Source organism: Gastrolobium bilobum, unplaced genomic scaffold (assembly GCF_033153095.1).
Source record: "Gastrolobium bilobum isolate Gb01-03AN ecotype WA unplaced genomic scaffold, APGP_CSIRO_Gbil_v1 utg55130, whole genome shotgun sequence".
Taxonomy (NCBI): domain Eukaryota; kingdom Viridiplantae; phylum Streptophyta; class Magnoliopsida; order Fabales; family Fabaceae; genus Gastrolobium; species Gastrolobium bilobum.
In genome coordinates this window covers 106,177-119,353 of record NW_026895637.1, presented here as the reverse complement: position 1 = coordinate 119,353, position 13,177 = coordinate 106,177, and the positions used below count along the sequence as shown (strand labels likewise).

The 13,177-nt window shown below is 35.8% G+C and overlaps 1 protein-coding gene and 1 pseudogene across 1 annotated transcript; both read left to right on the top strand.

Annotated features, from left to right (window-relative positions):
• The first annotated feature begins 716 nt into the window (after window positions 1-716).
• Window positions 717-9,746, top strand: LOC133285755 (peroxisome biogenesis protein 3-2-like; annotated as a pseudogene).
• Window positions 721-1,478, top strand: LOC133285811 (transcription factor MYB3R-5-like). Its single transcript, XM_061483094.1, has 4 exons — window positions 721-735; window positions 909-1,033; window positions 1,122-1,271; window positions 1,367-1,478. The coding sequence occupies exons 1-4, from the start codon at window positions 721-723 to the stop codon at window positions 1,476-1,478; spliced, it is 402 nt and encodes a 133-aa protein (XP_061339078.1).
• Window positions 9,747-13,177: the final 3,431 nt, after the last annotated feature.

Here is a 13,177-nt window from a genome sequence, read left to right as displayed (position 1 = left end):
AAAAACCATTTTTTAAAAACTAAATCCCGCTCCAACACACACACACACTCCCTCACTTTGTCTGTAAGCTCCTATCTCTATTCAATAGATGTTTGCTTTTTGTACCTTTTTTACAATTTCAAGATTTTTTTTAAAGAAGATTGCGTTTGGTGTTGGTTCAAAAAAGAACTAGGAGGCTTATCGGTTTAAATGCTCATATAGTAACATAGTTGTAAATTCGAACTATGTTTGTTAGAGATAAAACATACCAAATGAGATGTCATTGCGTGGATCTTAAAAAGTTACGTGGAATAAAAAAAATTACCTGATTCGTATACTCGAGTCAAGAGTCAAAGCCTTATGAAGTTTTACAATTAAACTGTTAACTTTTTCTACCACGTGTCAACACCAGATGAGTCACGCCTAATTTAGGCGTGAGTGGTCACGCCAATCAAGACGTGACACACTGTAATGCACAAGTAAATAATTTCTAAACAGTAATAAATTCGTAATTTTTTGTTTAAATTAAATTTGTGCCTTAATTTTTGAACAAGTTTTACAATAAAATGTATTAAATACTTTATTATTTAATATGCAATCGTTAAAAAATGTTGGTGGTGGTTCCAAGTGCTCTCTCTCAAGCAAATCAAAATGTATACTCTCATGTCAAATCTGTTTCATCACACACCATAATGCCCCCGCTCAGGTTTACGAGCCAGCGCTACCAGGCTCAACAAACGAATGGCGTTGTCAGAAGTATATAAACACTAAAAGTTTTCAAGGTTGCCCGATGTGGGACATAAAAACGCAATGAGCAGAGCTGGTCTTCGCGGTTCGGAGCTATTGTGACATTTTCGTCGGTGATTCCTTTATTATCCTATTTAGATTGTTTTCTTTTGTGTTTTGTTCCTGAATCGCTTTATCCTAAGAGGAAAGGGAGCTTTACTCGAGAGGAGGATGAACGCTTAACAGTAGCAGTCATGCTTTTTGGACGGAAATGGATTCAAGTAGCTAAATTTGTTCCTGGAAGGACCCAATCTCAGTGTAGGGACAGGTAATGTATTTTATTTTTAATTTTTTGGTAAAATAGATTTTTTATAATTTAGGGTTCCTGTTAAAGATTTTAAGCATTCTTATGGCAGATACCTCAATAGTTTGGACCCTTCTTTGAAATGGGGTGGATGGACTAAGGAAGAGGATTTAAGATTAGAAGCTGCAATTGTCAAGCATAGATTCTGCTGGTCTAAGGTTGCTGAAGATGTGCCTCCTCGCACTGATTCTCAATGCCGGAAGTACGAGTTCAGAATTAACTTCGTCAATGAAAAATCTTTGTTTTAAATCTTTAAATTTTGTTATTTTACCCATCTGTTTTCCTTACATTTATCAGGAGATGGAAGGTGTTATTTCCTGATCAAGTTCCTTTGCTTCAAGAGGCAAGAAAGACTCTAAAGTCTTATCTTGCTAGTAAATTTGCTGCTATGTCATTTCTTTTTCTCTAGGTTTTACAATAATGGTGTTGTCATTATGGGCAACAACAATGCTTAGCTTATATGTAAAAGTTCAAGTAAATATACTAGGAAGGCATCTATATATTGATACGGCACGAAGCCTTGGAAGCTATAATTCAATGGTGAGAACCACCTTCTTTCTTGTCTTGTCGTTTATCTTTTCTCTTTCTGGTTTTGTTCAAAATATTTCCTCATATATTAGAGGAACTATTACTGTTCTGAATTCTTTAAAGATGGAAACGAAAAGAAAAATGGAAATGGAAGAAAATAGGATCTGTTTATTGATGAGAAGTAAAACACAACACACAACAAGAGACACTTCTCTTGCCAAGAGGGACTCCCCTTCTAACTGAGCGTTCTCAGCCTATATTCAGAAAATACTAAAAGTGACTCCAATATCTTTTTATACAAACACAACCTTCCCCCTAACTAACTATCTAATGACTAAGTATATTTCCTAAGGAATATTCTTTCCCTCCTAATACAAGACGTATCAAGAACTTTGTGAAGCAACATTATAAAAAGAAACTTTAGGATAGCTAACAATTAAGTATGATCGGAAGTTTAAATTTGAAATTTTGTCTGGAATTTAATGGCTACATCTTTTGATCATTTATGTGCTGAAACCGAAGGGTAGCTACCTCTTACTATTTGAATAACGGAACAATTCTGTTCAAGGCCAAATGGAGAAAACAAGGCGAGCAAAATGAACAGAACAACCCTTAAGGCAGGCATGGATTGTCTGCAATGTATACTTAATTGCAAAATTAACTTATAATGTTGTGATTTAGCAGAGTCCTGCATGAGTTACAGATACAATTTTAGGATCAAAGTCATTCAATTATTGAAATATATGCCTTTTGTATGTGTTGTTTAAAATTTTTGAAGGGCTAACTTCCATAGAATCCTGATTAGGTTACGGGCAATGACATGCCATGCCACTTTGATTGAACCGTTCACAGTTTAAACCTTAGATCTGAACTTGATCTTTTCACCTCATCCTGAATTGGCCAAGCTCATGGAGGCTGATAACCTTGACCCTGGTTAATTGGCTGCTGTCTGTTTTAGTTTCTGTTGGGTTTTGATTTTTGTTGTTCTGGTCTTTTTTGTTTTCTGGGTTTCCAGTTTGTGAGACTCTTCTGTTCTGATTTTTGGGGCTTTGCCCCTCATGAATACCAAAAAAAAAAAAAAAACCTTAGATCTAGAAGTACTACTCCTTTTATTTTCTGCTGTGAGATACTTTTTCACCTTTCTTATCGAAGGCCAGTATTGAGTATGATTGGGATATTTTGGATATAAGCACTATGCACTATAAAGTAATCCACTCCCTATTCTGTCTAAGGATCCATGTTGTTACCTATATTATCAAGGTGCACTCGCATTCCCGTGTGGTCAGAGTTATTTGACCTGATTCCAAGTTAACTTACATGGATGTGCCGTGGATCATCACCAAGTTCAATTTCTCATGACTCGTGTCCTATATAGTTAGTGTGTGTGTGTGGAAACATTAAGGTCCACTTGCAAATCTTGCTCAGAAGTTATTGCTGTTTGATATCATCCAATGCTTGAATTAGGTACAAGATGTGTTGGTAGTCTAATGGAAAATTTAAGACAGGCTTTGATCATCATAATATAAAAAAAGATTTTATCAATCAGTTTGCTTATTGATTGGAAGTGATGCAATTGGATAATTTTCTTAAATAGGGAATCCTCTGTCATTCATAAATTAGTTTTAATGAGACTGGAATTTTTCAGTGAGTCATAATAGACTCAACAGAACCTTCTCTTTTCGTGGGGATAAGGCTTGGTTGTTTTTCTATCTATCTGCATAATTCTTTCTGATTTTCTCGGGACCTTGTTTTTATTGAGATCGCATTTGGATGATGAACTTAACTGGGGATATGGGGATCTGAATGTAGGCTATGTAGTATAAAATGAGGTTTTTTACTACTTGATTGGTGGAATCAAGGGATGGGTCAAATCTCAAGGTTTATCAGAATTTTTGAAACTTTCCTATCAAGTTCTTTTGAGTGGTGTATTTATTTTCATCCTATGGTTAGGCTAGTCCATATATGTATTTGTTTAACAAACAACATACTCAGCTTCATTTGACCACACTAGATTGAAATTCTAATACTTTTCGCCAAATTCATGCATGCATTCCATGTGCAATCTAAAAGGTCTTTTCCGCCTTTGTACAGGAAAGTGGAGATGTGATCGATAGGGAAGACCAGCAGAAGTTTCTAGGAAGTGTAGATTTTCTTTCTCAATATGGTATGGCTACCTTGATTTCTGATATGGAAACAGCAGCAAAAGAAGTTCTCCAAGGGTGAGGTTTCTCTTATTATTTTGAAGGTTGACAATTCATGAATTAAATCTGTCAATCATTTAACTTATTTTCTGGGATATAATCATATAAATTTTGGATTTCACACAAGATATAGAACAATCTTAACTGTTTCCACACATAGGATTTGTCAATACCCAAGTTTTGTGTTTTGAAGCTTTCAAAGTTTTCAATCTATTCTTCACTAAGTTTCTGAATTGAGAAACTCAGGATATCAAATTCTTTTCAGATTAGTTGGACATAATGATTTAATTTCTAGAACTTAGAGACACCCTATATATTTATTCCCTATCAAGAGCCATTTTAAATTGGCCATAGGTAATTTCCATGTCCAGAAAGCAGTTGAGAAGTGTCTTCAACAGTACAACACTTCAAGAAACCATCATGCAGATACTTGATACATTCATGAGCATGGGGAGTCCCTATTCCTGGGTAAAGTATTTGATGCCTGAAGATGTTAAAGCACATTCAAAAACCTCCCTCAGTGATGATCGAGTTCCTGCTGATGTGACTTTATTTGATCAACTTATGGTGGAGGCACGAGCAGTGTTATCAAGGTATATATGTTAGGCTTTGTAAGCTTTGTTTAATTACAACTGCCATAAAGCTTAATAAATTTGTGGGAACCATGTGGATGAACTCTACTACTTGTAATGTTAAGGAGGACTATGATGTTGCAATAGTTGACAATGATATGAATCTTTCTGAGAATGAAATCCTTAATTTATGGTCAACTTTTACATAAATTTTATGCTGAATATGTCATGTAACATTAGGAGCTACATTGTATTAACCAATCAAACTGAAATTTTTTAAATGGGTAGAGGGACAAGGTACAACATATTTAATGTTTCTATGACTTGAAAAAGGGTATTCTGATATATTTTAGAATTGTAAATAATGTGTACAAGGGGTTCTCTATTTATAGAGAATATTTGACCTACTTTTAACCTAAAGGCCTTGGCCCAATACAACAAAGGGCTTGACCCAATACAACAATAAATGACTAAATAAAAACTAAATAATAACTAAATCAATATTATTTACAACACTCCCCCTCAAGCTGAGGAATAGATATTTATCATTCCCAGCTTGCTAGTAAGTTCTTGAAATCTGTCTGAAGGAAGCCCCTTTGTTAATAGATCAGCTAATTGACGCCCAGTGGGAATGTATAGAGTGGTAATCAACCCGCTATCAAGTTTCTCTTTGATGAAATGGCGGTCGACCTCAATATGTTTAGTCCGATCATGTTGAACTGGATTATGAGCTATACAAATAGCGGACTTATTATCACATAGCAGCTTCATAGGTCCCTCACATTTTATTTTGAGATCATCAAGTACAATTTTCAGCCACAGTAACTCACAAATTCCTTGAGCCATAGCTCGAAATTCAGCTTCTGCACTTGATCTGGCAACCACATCTTGTTTCTTACTTCTCCATGTCACCAAGTTACCGCAAAGAAACATGCAATAACCAGTGGTAGAACGACGGTCAGTCACGGATCCAGCATAATCAGCATCTGTGTAGACTTCTAAAGATAGATTGCCATCACGTCGGAATAACAATCCTTTACCAGGAGTACCTTTAAGATACTGAAGAATTCTCTCTACTGCCTGCATGTGTTTTTCTTTTGGATCGTGCATAAACTGACTGACAACACTAACAGCATAAGCTAGGTCTGGTCTAGTATGGGCCAGATATATCAATTTCCCAACTAGCCGTTGATATTGTCCTTTATCAACTGGAGGACTCTCTTCTTCATAGCCCATCTTGTGATTCTGCTCAATAGGAGTATTAGAGGGTTTACACCCGAGCTTTCCTGCTTCTTTGAGAAGATCAAGAACATATTTTCTCTGGCTGATAAAAATTCCTTTGCTTGAATGAGCTACTTCTATCCCTAGGAAATATCTCAGTTTCCCAAGGTCTTTGATTTCAAACTCAGAGGCAAGCCGTGTTTGCAGAATCTGTCTCTCCACAAAATCATCACCTGTGATAATAATATCATCAACATATACAAGGAGCACAGTAAGCTTCCCATTTTGGGAGTGCTTGAAGAAAAGAGTGTGATCTCCTTGGCTCTGTCTGTATCCTAAGGTCATCATAACCTTAGTAAATCTTCCAAACCAAGCACGAGGTGACTGCTTCAATCCATACAAGGCCTTTTTTAATCTACAAACTTTATTTTCCCCCTTCACAGAATCAAAACCAGGCGGGATTTCCATGTAGACTTCTTCTTCTAACTCACCATTGAGGAAAGCATTTTTCACATCAAATTGATTTATATCCCAATTGTAATGGGCAGCAAGGGATAACAAGATTCTCACTGTATTCATCTTTGCAACTGGAGCAAAGGTTTCTTCATAATCAATGCCATAGGTTTGAGTGTAACCTTTGGCCACTAATCGAGCCTTATATCTCTCAAGAGTGCCATCAGAATTATATTTCAGGGCATAAACCCATCTGCACCCTACTGCTTTCTTTCCGTTGGGTCTATCAATAACCTCCCATGTTTTATTTTTCTCCAAAGCATTCATCTCCTCTTGCATGGCTTGAGCCCAATTCCTATCTTTCAAGGCTTCATGTACTGATTTTGGGATTGCAATAGAATCTAGTGCTGAAACAAAGCTTTTGTGCTGCACAGAAAGATTAGCAGAGGAAACAAAGTGGGAGATAGGGTATTGAGTACAAGAGGGACATGAGGAACAAGTTTTCTTGTGACAAGATCTTTTTCCTTTTCTAAGAGCAATAGGTAAGTCATCAGAAGTAGAAGCAATGGGTAAGTCATTAGAGATATCAGAAGAAATAGACAAATCATGAGAGGAAATAATATTAGAATCAGAAACAGGAGATTCAGGAGACTCAGAAGAAATAAGAGATTCAGGACTTACCAGTGGTTCAGACGATTGAGGTTGCTGGTGAGACAGTATGGGTTGTATCTCAGGTGTATTTGAAGGTTCTGACACACCAGGAGCAGACACACTAGGAAGAGAGAAGATTGATCCAGACTCAAAGAAGGAAGGGGACGAGTCTTCTGAAGAACTATTCTCCCCCTGACGATGAGGACCCAGGAAATAAGATTCAGATTCTTGAAAGGTGACATCCATAGAAACAAAAAATTTCCGACTTGGTGAATGATAACACTTGTACCCTTTTTTATAAGGGTTATAACCAAGGAAGACACACTTAAGAGCCCTAGGATCCAACTTACTCCGATGTTGTTTATGAACATGGACAAAGGCAACACATCCAAACACTCTTGGTGGAAGGCTCTGCAATATGGGAACAGAAGGAAAGAAGGAAGTCATGGAATGAATAGGACTGATATTGTTAAGGACCCGTGAAGGTAAACGGTTGATCAAAAAAGTTGCAGCTAATACTGCTTCTCCCCAATAAGAACTAGGAACAAATGTCTGAAAAAGCAGTGCTCTAGCAACTTCAAGAAGGTGACGATTTTTCCTTTCAGCAATCCCGTTTTGTTGAGGGGTATCAACACATGTGAGCTCATGAATCATACCTCTGTCTGAAATGAATTGTGACAGGCGTTGATTGACGTACTCAGTACCATTATCAGATCTGAGTCTTTTAATACCCTTACCAAACTGAGTCTCAACCATGTGATGAAACCGAATAAATATCTCTGGTACTTCAGACTTGTCTTTCATCAAGTATATCCATGTTATCCGAGTACAATCGTCAATAAAAGAAACAAACCACCTAGCACCTGAAACACTGTGCACTTTAGAAGGGCCCCAAACATCAGAATGGATAAGAGAAAAAGGTTCCCTGCTTTTAATAGTGCTAGAAGGAAATGACACTCGATGGTGTTTTGCAAATTCACAAACATCACAATGAAAGGTCTCAACCAACTTATTGAGAAACAGAGAGGGGAACATAGACTTCAAAAGACTAAATGGTGGATGCCCAAGACGCTTGTGATGGAGCCAAATCATAGACTCTGCAGTAGAAGGATGACGTGTCATTAATAACTGATTTTTGCTAGCATGGTCTGGAAGGAGATGATACAACCCATCCTGTTCATTAGCAACTCCAATTGTCTTCTTCGTGGTAAGATCCTGAATAAGACAATGAGAAGGAAAAAATGTGATAGAACAATTCAAATCAGTTGTAAGTTTTTGAGTGGAGATAAGATTAGTAGAAAGCTGAGAAACATAAAGAACATTTTTAAGAAACAAGGAAGGTTGAATCTGAATGTTACCAGAACCAATAACTGATTTATGGGATCCATCAGCTACGGATATAGTATGACTACCAATAGTAGGATGATAAGAACAAAACAACTCAGTACGACAAGCCATATGATCAGTTGCACCAGAATCCAAAATCCATGAGGTTTTAAAATCAGTGCAAGAAGCAAGAAGAGATATAGAACGTGTGCTCTTACCAGATAAGATCGAAGAACTATCATGCTCGGCCATTCTTTAACAAAAAAAGTTAACTACCAGCGATAAAATCAACCAAACAGAATATCAAATGACCTCTGATCAGAAAAATAATTACAGATCCAGACAGAAGACAAGAAGACGAGAAGAATGGTGGTGGTCCGGTCCAAAAACACTGCCGCACGCGCCTCCACGCGCCGGAGAAAGGAGCTGCGCGTGGGATTCACTCGCCGGGAAAGGGGCGGCGCGTGAGAGCGCGTGGATGGGCTTCGCCGGCTGAGATTTTTCTGGTGTGGTCGTCCGGTGAGCGCGCACCTGTCTGTGGGTGGTCGCGGTTGAAAAGTCGCCGGAAAGTGGTCCAAACGGTGAAGACAGATCTGATTGGAGGCGGTCGGAGGTGTTTCGGTCGTTTGTGGCGGAGGAACACTGCGTAGAATGATAGATCGGAGGAAAAATAAGGTCAACAATGGTCCCCTTGGTCCAAAAGGTCCCCGGAAAAATTTTCCGGTGGCGGCTAATGGCGGCAAGAGGCAAAGAAATTAGGGTTTTTTAAAAAAAGAAGATAATATGTGCGGAAGCAAAGCCCTCAGATCGAGAGCTCTGATACCAACTTGAAAAAGGGTATTCTGATATATTTTAGAATTGTAAATAATGTGTACAAGGGGTTCTCTATTTATAGAGAATATTTGACGTACTTTTAACCTAAAGGCCTTGGCCCAATACAACAAAGGGCTTGGCCCAATACAACAAAGGGCTTGGCCCAATACAACAATAAATGACTAAATAAAAACTAAATAATAACTAAATCAATATTATTTACAACACTATGCTTGGTATTTTTCCAAGAAAAAGTGCCTTTGTGTGAATAAATTATGTAAAAAAAATTGTCATAAATCACATAGTTTTTGTCCTATTTTGCAGTGCTGAATTTGGGAGCATTGGAGAGATATCTCTGAAAGCAGTGGTAGATACAGTGGTGGAGCACATGGAGGCTAAATTAAAGAGGAGGAAGTGTAACTTTAGGGCTTCCACTGGCTAAAGTGTTACCACAAGTTGCACAGACGTGTCCTTTGCTCCTTGAAGAACCTAGCAAAAATCATTTCATCCAAGTCATTAAAAATATGCCAGAGGTTGAACCTTTTTTCACTCTCCTCTATGCAAATACACCAAGTGCATTTACTAATGATTAAGATATATATGTTTCAAACCAAAGACACACAAAAAAGAAGAAGATTAAATTTATTGTACGGAAGGCATGAGGCATCATTGTACAAAAATATAAACGAGATTCAAAAGATTTCCCCCGAAAAATAAATTTGATAAATTATTAGTCTTCTAATTTTTAATGTATGTCTTTTCCCTTTTGGTGTAATGAGTGATGAATAACACTCCCAGTTTGCCTCTCTGGCTATATCTTGTGTTGGGAGGAACCATCCTTTAGGATTAGGACTATAGTTGGGGTTGTTGTCAGTGTTGTATACACTGGAATGGTTTTATTTCTTTCATTCATTAAGCGTTTGTCATAATTTTGCATCATAATTCTCTATTTAAGAATTTTTCGAAGACTTTAGTTTCTATATTGATAGGCGATATTTAATAAAACTAAATCTTTGTGGAGTTTGATGGGTGTATATTTAAATGTGAGAAAGTTTATTCCCATTTAAATTTTTTGTAAGTAATCAATAATCATTGCTTCAAGTGATAAAAAATTTGTTTTCTTAATTGAAATCTCTGAATTAAAAATTTTGTTCTCTATGTAGGTTTGATAAAAACTCGAATTGAATTAGTCATGTAATTTATGAATCGGTGAATAAATCTAAATTTTTGTTTGAGATATTACCAATATTTGACGAATGATAACTTTTTTCCGGATGTTAAAAGCGGATCAATTCGACAGTTCGACGGTGCAGTCTTCATGGATTTTTTTTTTTTTTTTCAGAATTTACCCAATGAAATTATTAAAAAATAACAAGTGGTTGTAGAAATGGGAGGATGATGTTTTGAGTCAATCGGTCGATCAACACTGTAGGATCGTGTAATCTTTTCAATTGTGTGAGTTTATACATAATCTCGCTCCAAAATCAATCCTACTCGTTGGTGGTCTGGAGGCAAGACACTTGAGATTGTACAATCCCATAATCCAATTCATGATTTTGATTAGAGGAAAATGTGTGTTGTTTTAAAAAGGTAAAGTTGTATCATTTTAAAAGAGTGAAAGAAATAGATAAAGCAGAGAGAGTGGACAGAAATAAAATAAAATTGTGGGTCTCACCTCTTTGTGAGAGTGAAATAACACAAGTTATGTCACTAGGACAAACATTTTTCTCTTTTGTTTATGAGGGGCAACCACACGTTTCTTTGTGATATTTCTTATTATTTTTACATTTTTTAAAGAAAAATATTTGTCATTTTAAATGATATAAAGTTATGTCATTTTAGGAGAGAAATAGACACAAAATAATTTTTATTTGAGTAAATACCCTTTTTGGTCCCTAACAAAAAACACGGTCCCCATTTTAGTCCCTTACAAAAATAAATTAGTCAGTTAGTCCCTAACAAATTCAAAGTGGACCCATTTAGTTGAAATCATGGTCCCTCACAAATTCAAAAAAGACCTATATTAGTCCCTCAAAAGGACTAAAATGGGTCTACTTTGAATTTGTTAGGGACTAACTGACTAATTTATTTTTGTAAGGGAATAAAGTGGGGACCGTGTTTTTTGTTAGGGACCCAAAAAGGTATTTACTCTTTTTATTTATTTAAAATTTAAATTAAAAAAATAACCATTTTCCCTCTCATGATTTTTATTCTTTGTGTCTATCTCTATTTTAAAATGACATAACTTATGTCATTTAAAATGACAAGCATCAAACTTTTTTTTAATATGAGGTTGCTTTTTTTTTTAATTTGATACAGGAGAAAGCTTATTTCTTCCAAATTTGAGACATCAATTTTTATTTTTATTTTGTAGTGTGGGACCCATTAGGAGATTCTCTTGATATATTATAAATGTATGTTGAATTTCATTCTAGTCATAGCATTTAAGTGTCATTTTATTGATTGATTCACGCCATGTGCTCTATTGAACATTTGAGATTTTTATTTCTCAATTATTTAGAGTGCAATCATACCTGTAAAAATTTTGTTGATTGATTGATTCATCCCGTGGCTCGTGTGCATAACAACTATCAATTATTTCTCAAAAAAATTTAGGGATGTTTGGTAGGAGGATTATTTTGAGATACCCAGTAAAGTGAATATGAGATTCCAAGAAAATTATGTTTGGTAGCTGATAAGTCTTTGTTTAAAGACTTGTTCATTGCTAATTATAATTCAATCATACTCAGTTTTGGTTTAAATTTTCATTGGGCTATTTATTTATTGTGTATTTTAATTTCAGGTTCTTAAAGGCCAAAAAAATTGAGATGCATAGGAGTAGTAATAAAAAAAGCAAAGAGATTAAAAAAGGGGAAGCCAACAAAAGCTCTGAGGACCAGGTGAACAAAAGTCCAATCCATCCCAGCACTGCACTTAAAGGCAAGATAGGAATTGAGGAAAGAAGCTTGGTGTAAACACATAAAGAGGAAGCCAATTGCTGATAGAAAAAAATAGCTAACCTATGTGACTCACTTTATGTCCAAGTGAAAGCAAGCCAAACCCTAACCTCTTTCCATTCTCCATCAACCCTTCGAACCACAAATTAAACCGCACCCGAATCTTGATTTTGTTGAGTCAGTGAGCAATTAAGCCACACCCAACCAGTTCCCCTTTTATTTTGTTAACCATTGAGCCTCTTGACCATCTTTTATAACATTTTTACCCAAACAGTCCACCTAACCTACAAATCAAGCCAATCCTCTCACACAAGGAAGAATCTCTTTTTATTTTGCGAACCTGAGGTAGTTATGGGCTGATGGTGGAAGCGAGCGTGGAGTGGAATGGTTCACATGCATTGATTGATCTTATCGTGTTAGAGGAGAAGATGATCCAAGAGTTTTTAGAGCTATTGCACGCAAAAGAACTAATATAAAAAAAAAAAAAAGCAAAGGACCTCTCCTTTACCGCTGGTTCTTCCTCTTGCTTCTTGGTTGATATTTCTTTAGAGTCTGTTTTCATTTTTAGTTTTACAATAGCATTTGATTTTAGTTTTTAATTGTTATTTTCCTTTTATTTCATTTCTGTTTAGAGCTCAACTCTTATGGGTATGAGCTAGTCCTTTTAGAGGTTGGGTTTAGGTTATATCCAAACCTCAGTGCTTGGATGAATATTTGATTTTCTGGATTTTAATGTTTATCTCAGTTGTTTTATGCTATTTTTGTTGTTTAAATTTTCTACAGTCCGTCCGGATGTTAGAGGTTTATTTAGGAATTAGTTGTTGAGAAATAACTCATTATGGACTCTGCATTAAGCTCATGAAGTTGAATGAGAGATCATTCAAGGGATCTCACTTCAGACATGTATGAGTCCTCCATGTAACATTGGACCTGAGTCTCAAGAGTCCTAATCCCACTTGGCATAGAGATTTGTAAGTGGTTGATTTTGGTTAAAATAATTTTTAAGAGATTAAAATTAACGAGTGAGTTCCGTTAACTGGAAATTTTTGGATGAGCAACTTGTTGATCAAATCATTCTTTCAAACACTGTGGGGAAGGAGAACCGAAAACTCAACCCATTTTTCTAAACATTTTCACCAACTCGTTTTCTTTTCTCTGATTTAGATTCTGTTTTACATTTCTTTATAAAAAAAGCTTTTTACATCAAAAACAAACAAAACACTTCTTAAATTGATTTCTTATTACTTTCCATCTTTTAAAACAATTGAATCCAAAATTAATTCAGACAAGTCTAAAAATAAAATAGTAACATAATCATTGCTATTTCAGATTAGTCTTATGATTATTTTATTTCTTTTTATTTTCTTTTTTAGATTGAATTTAGTT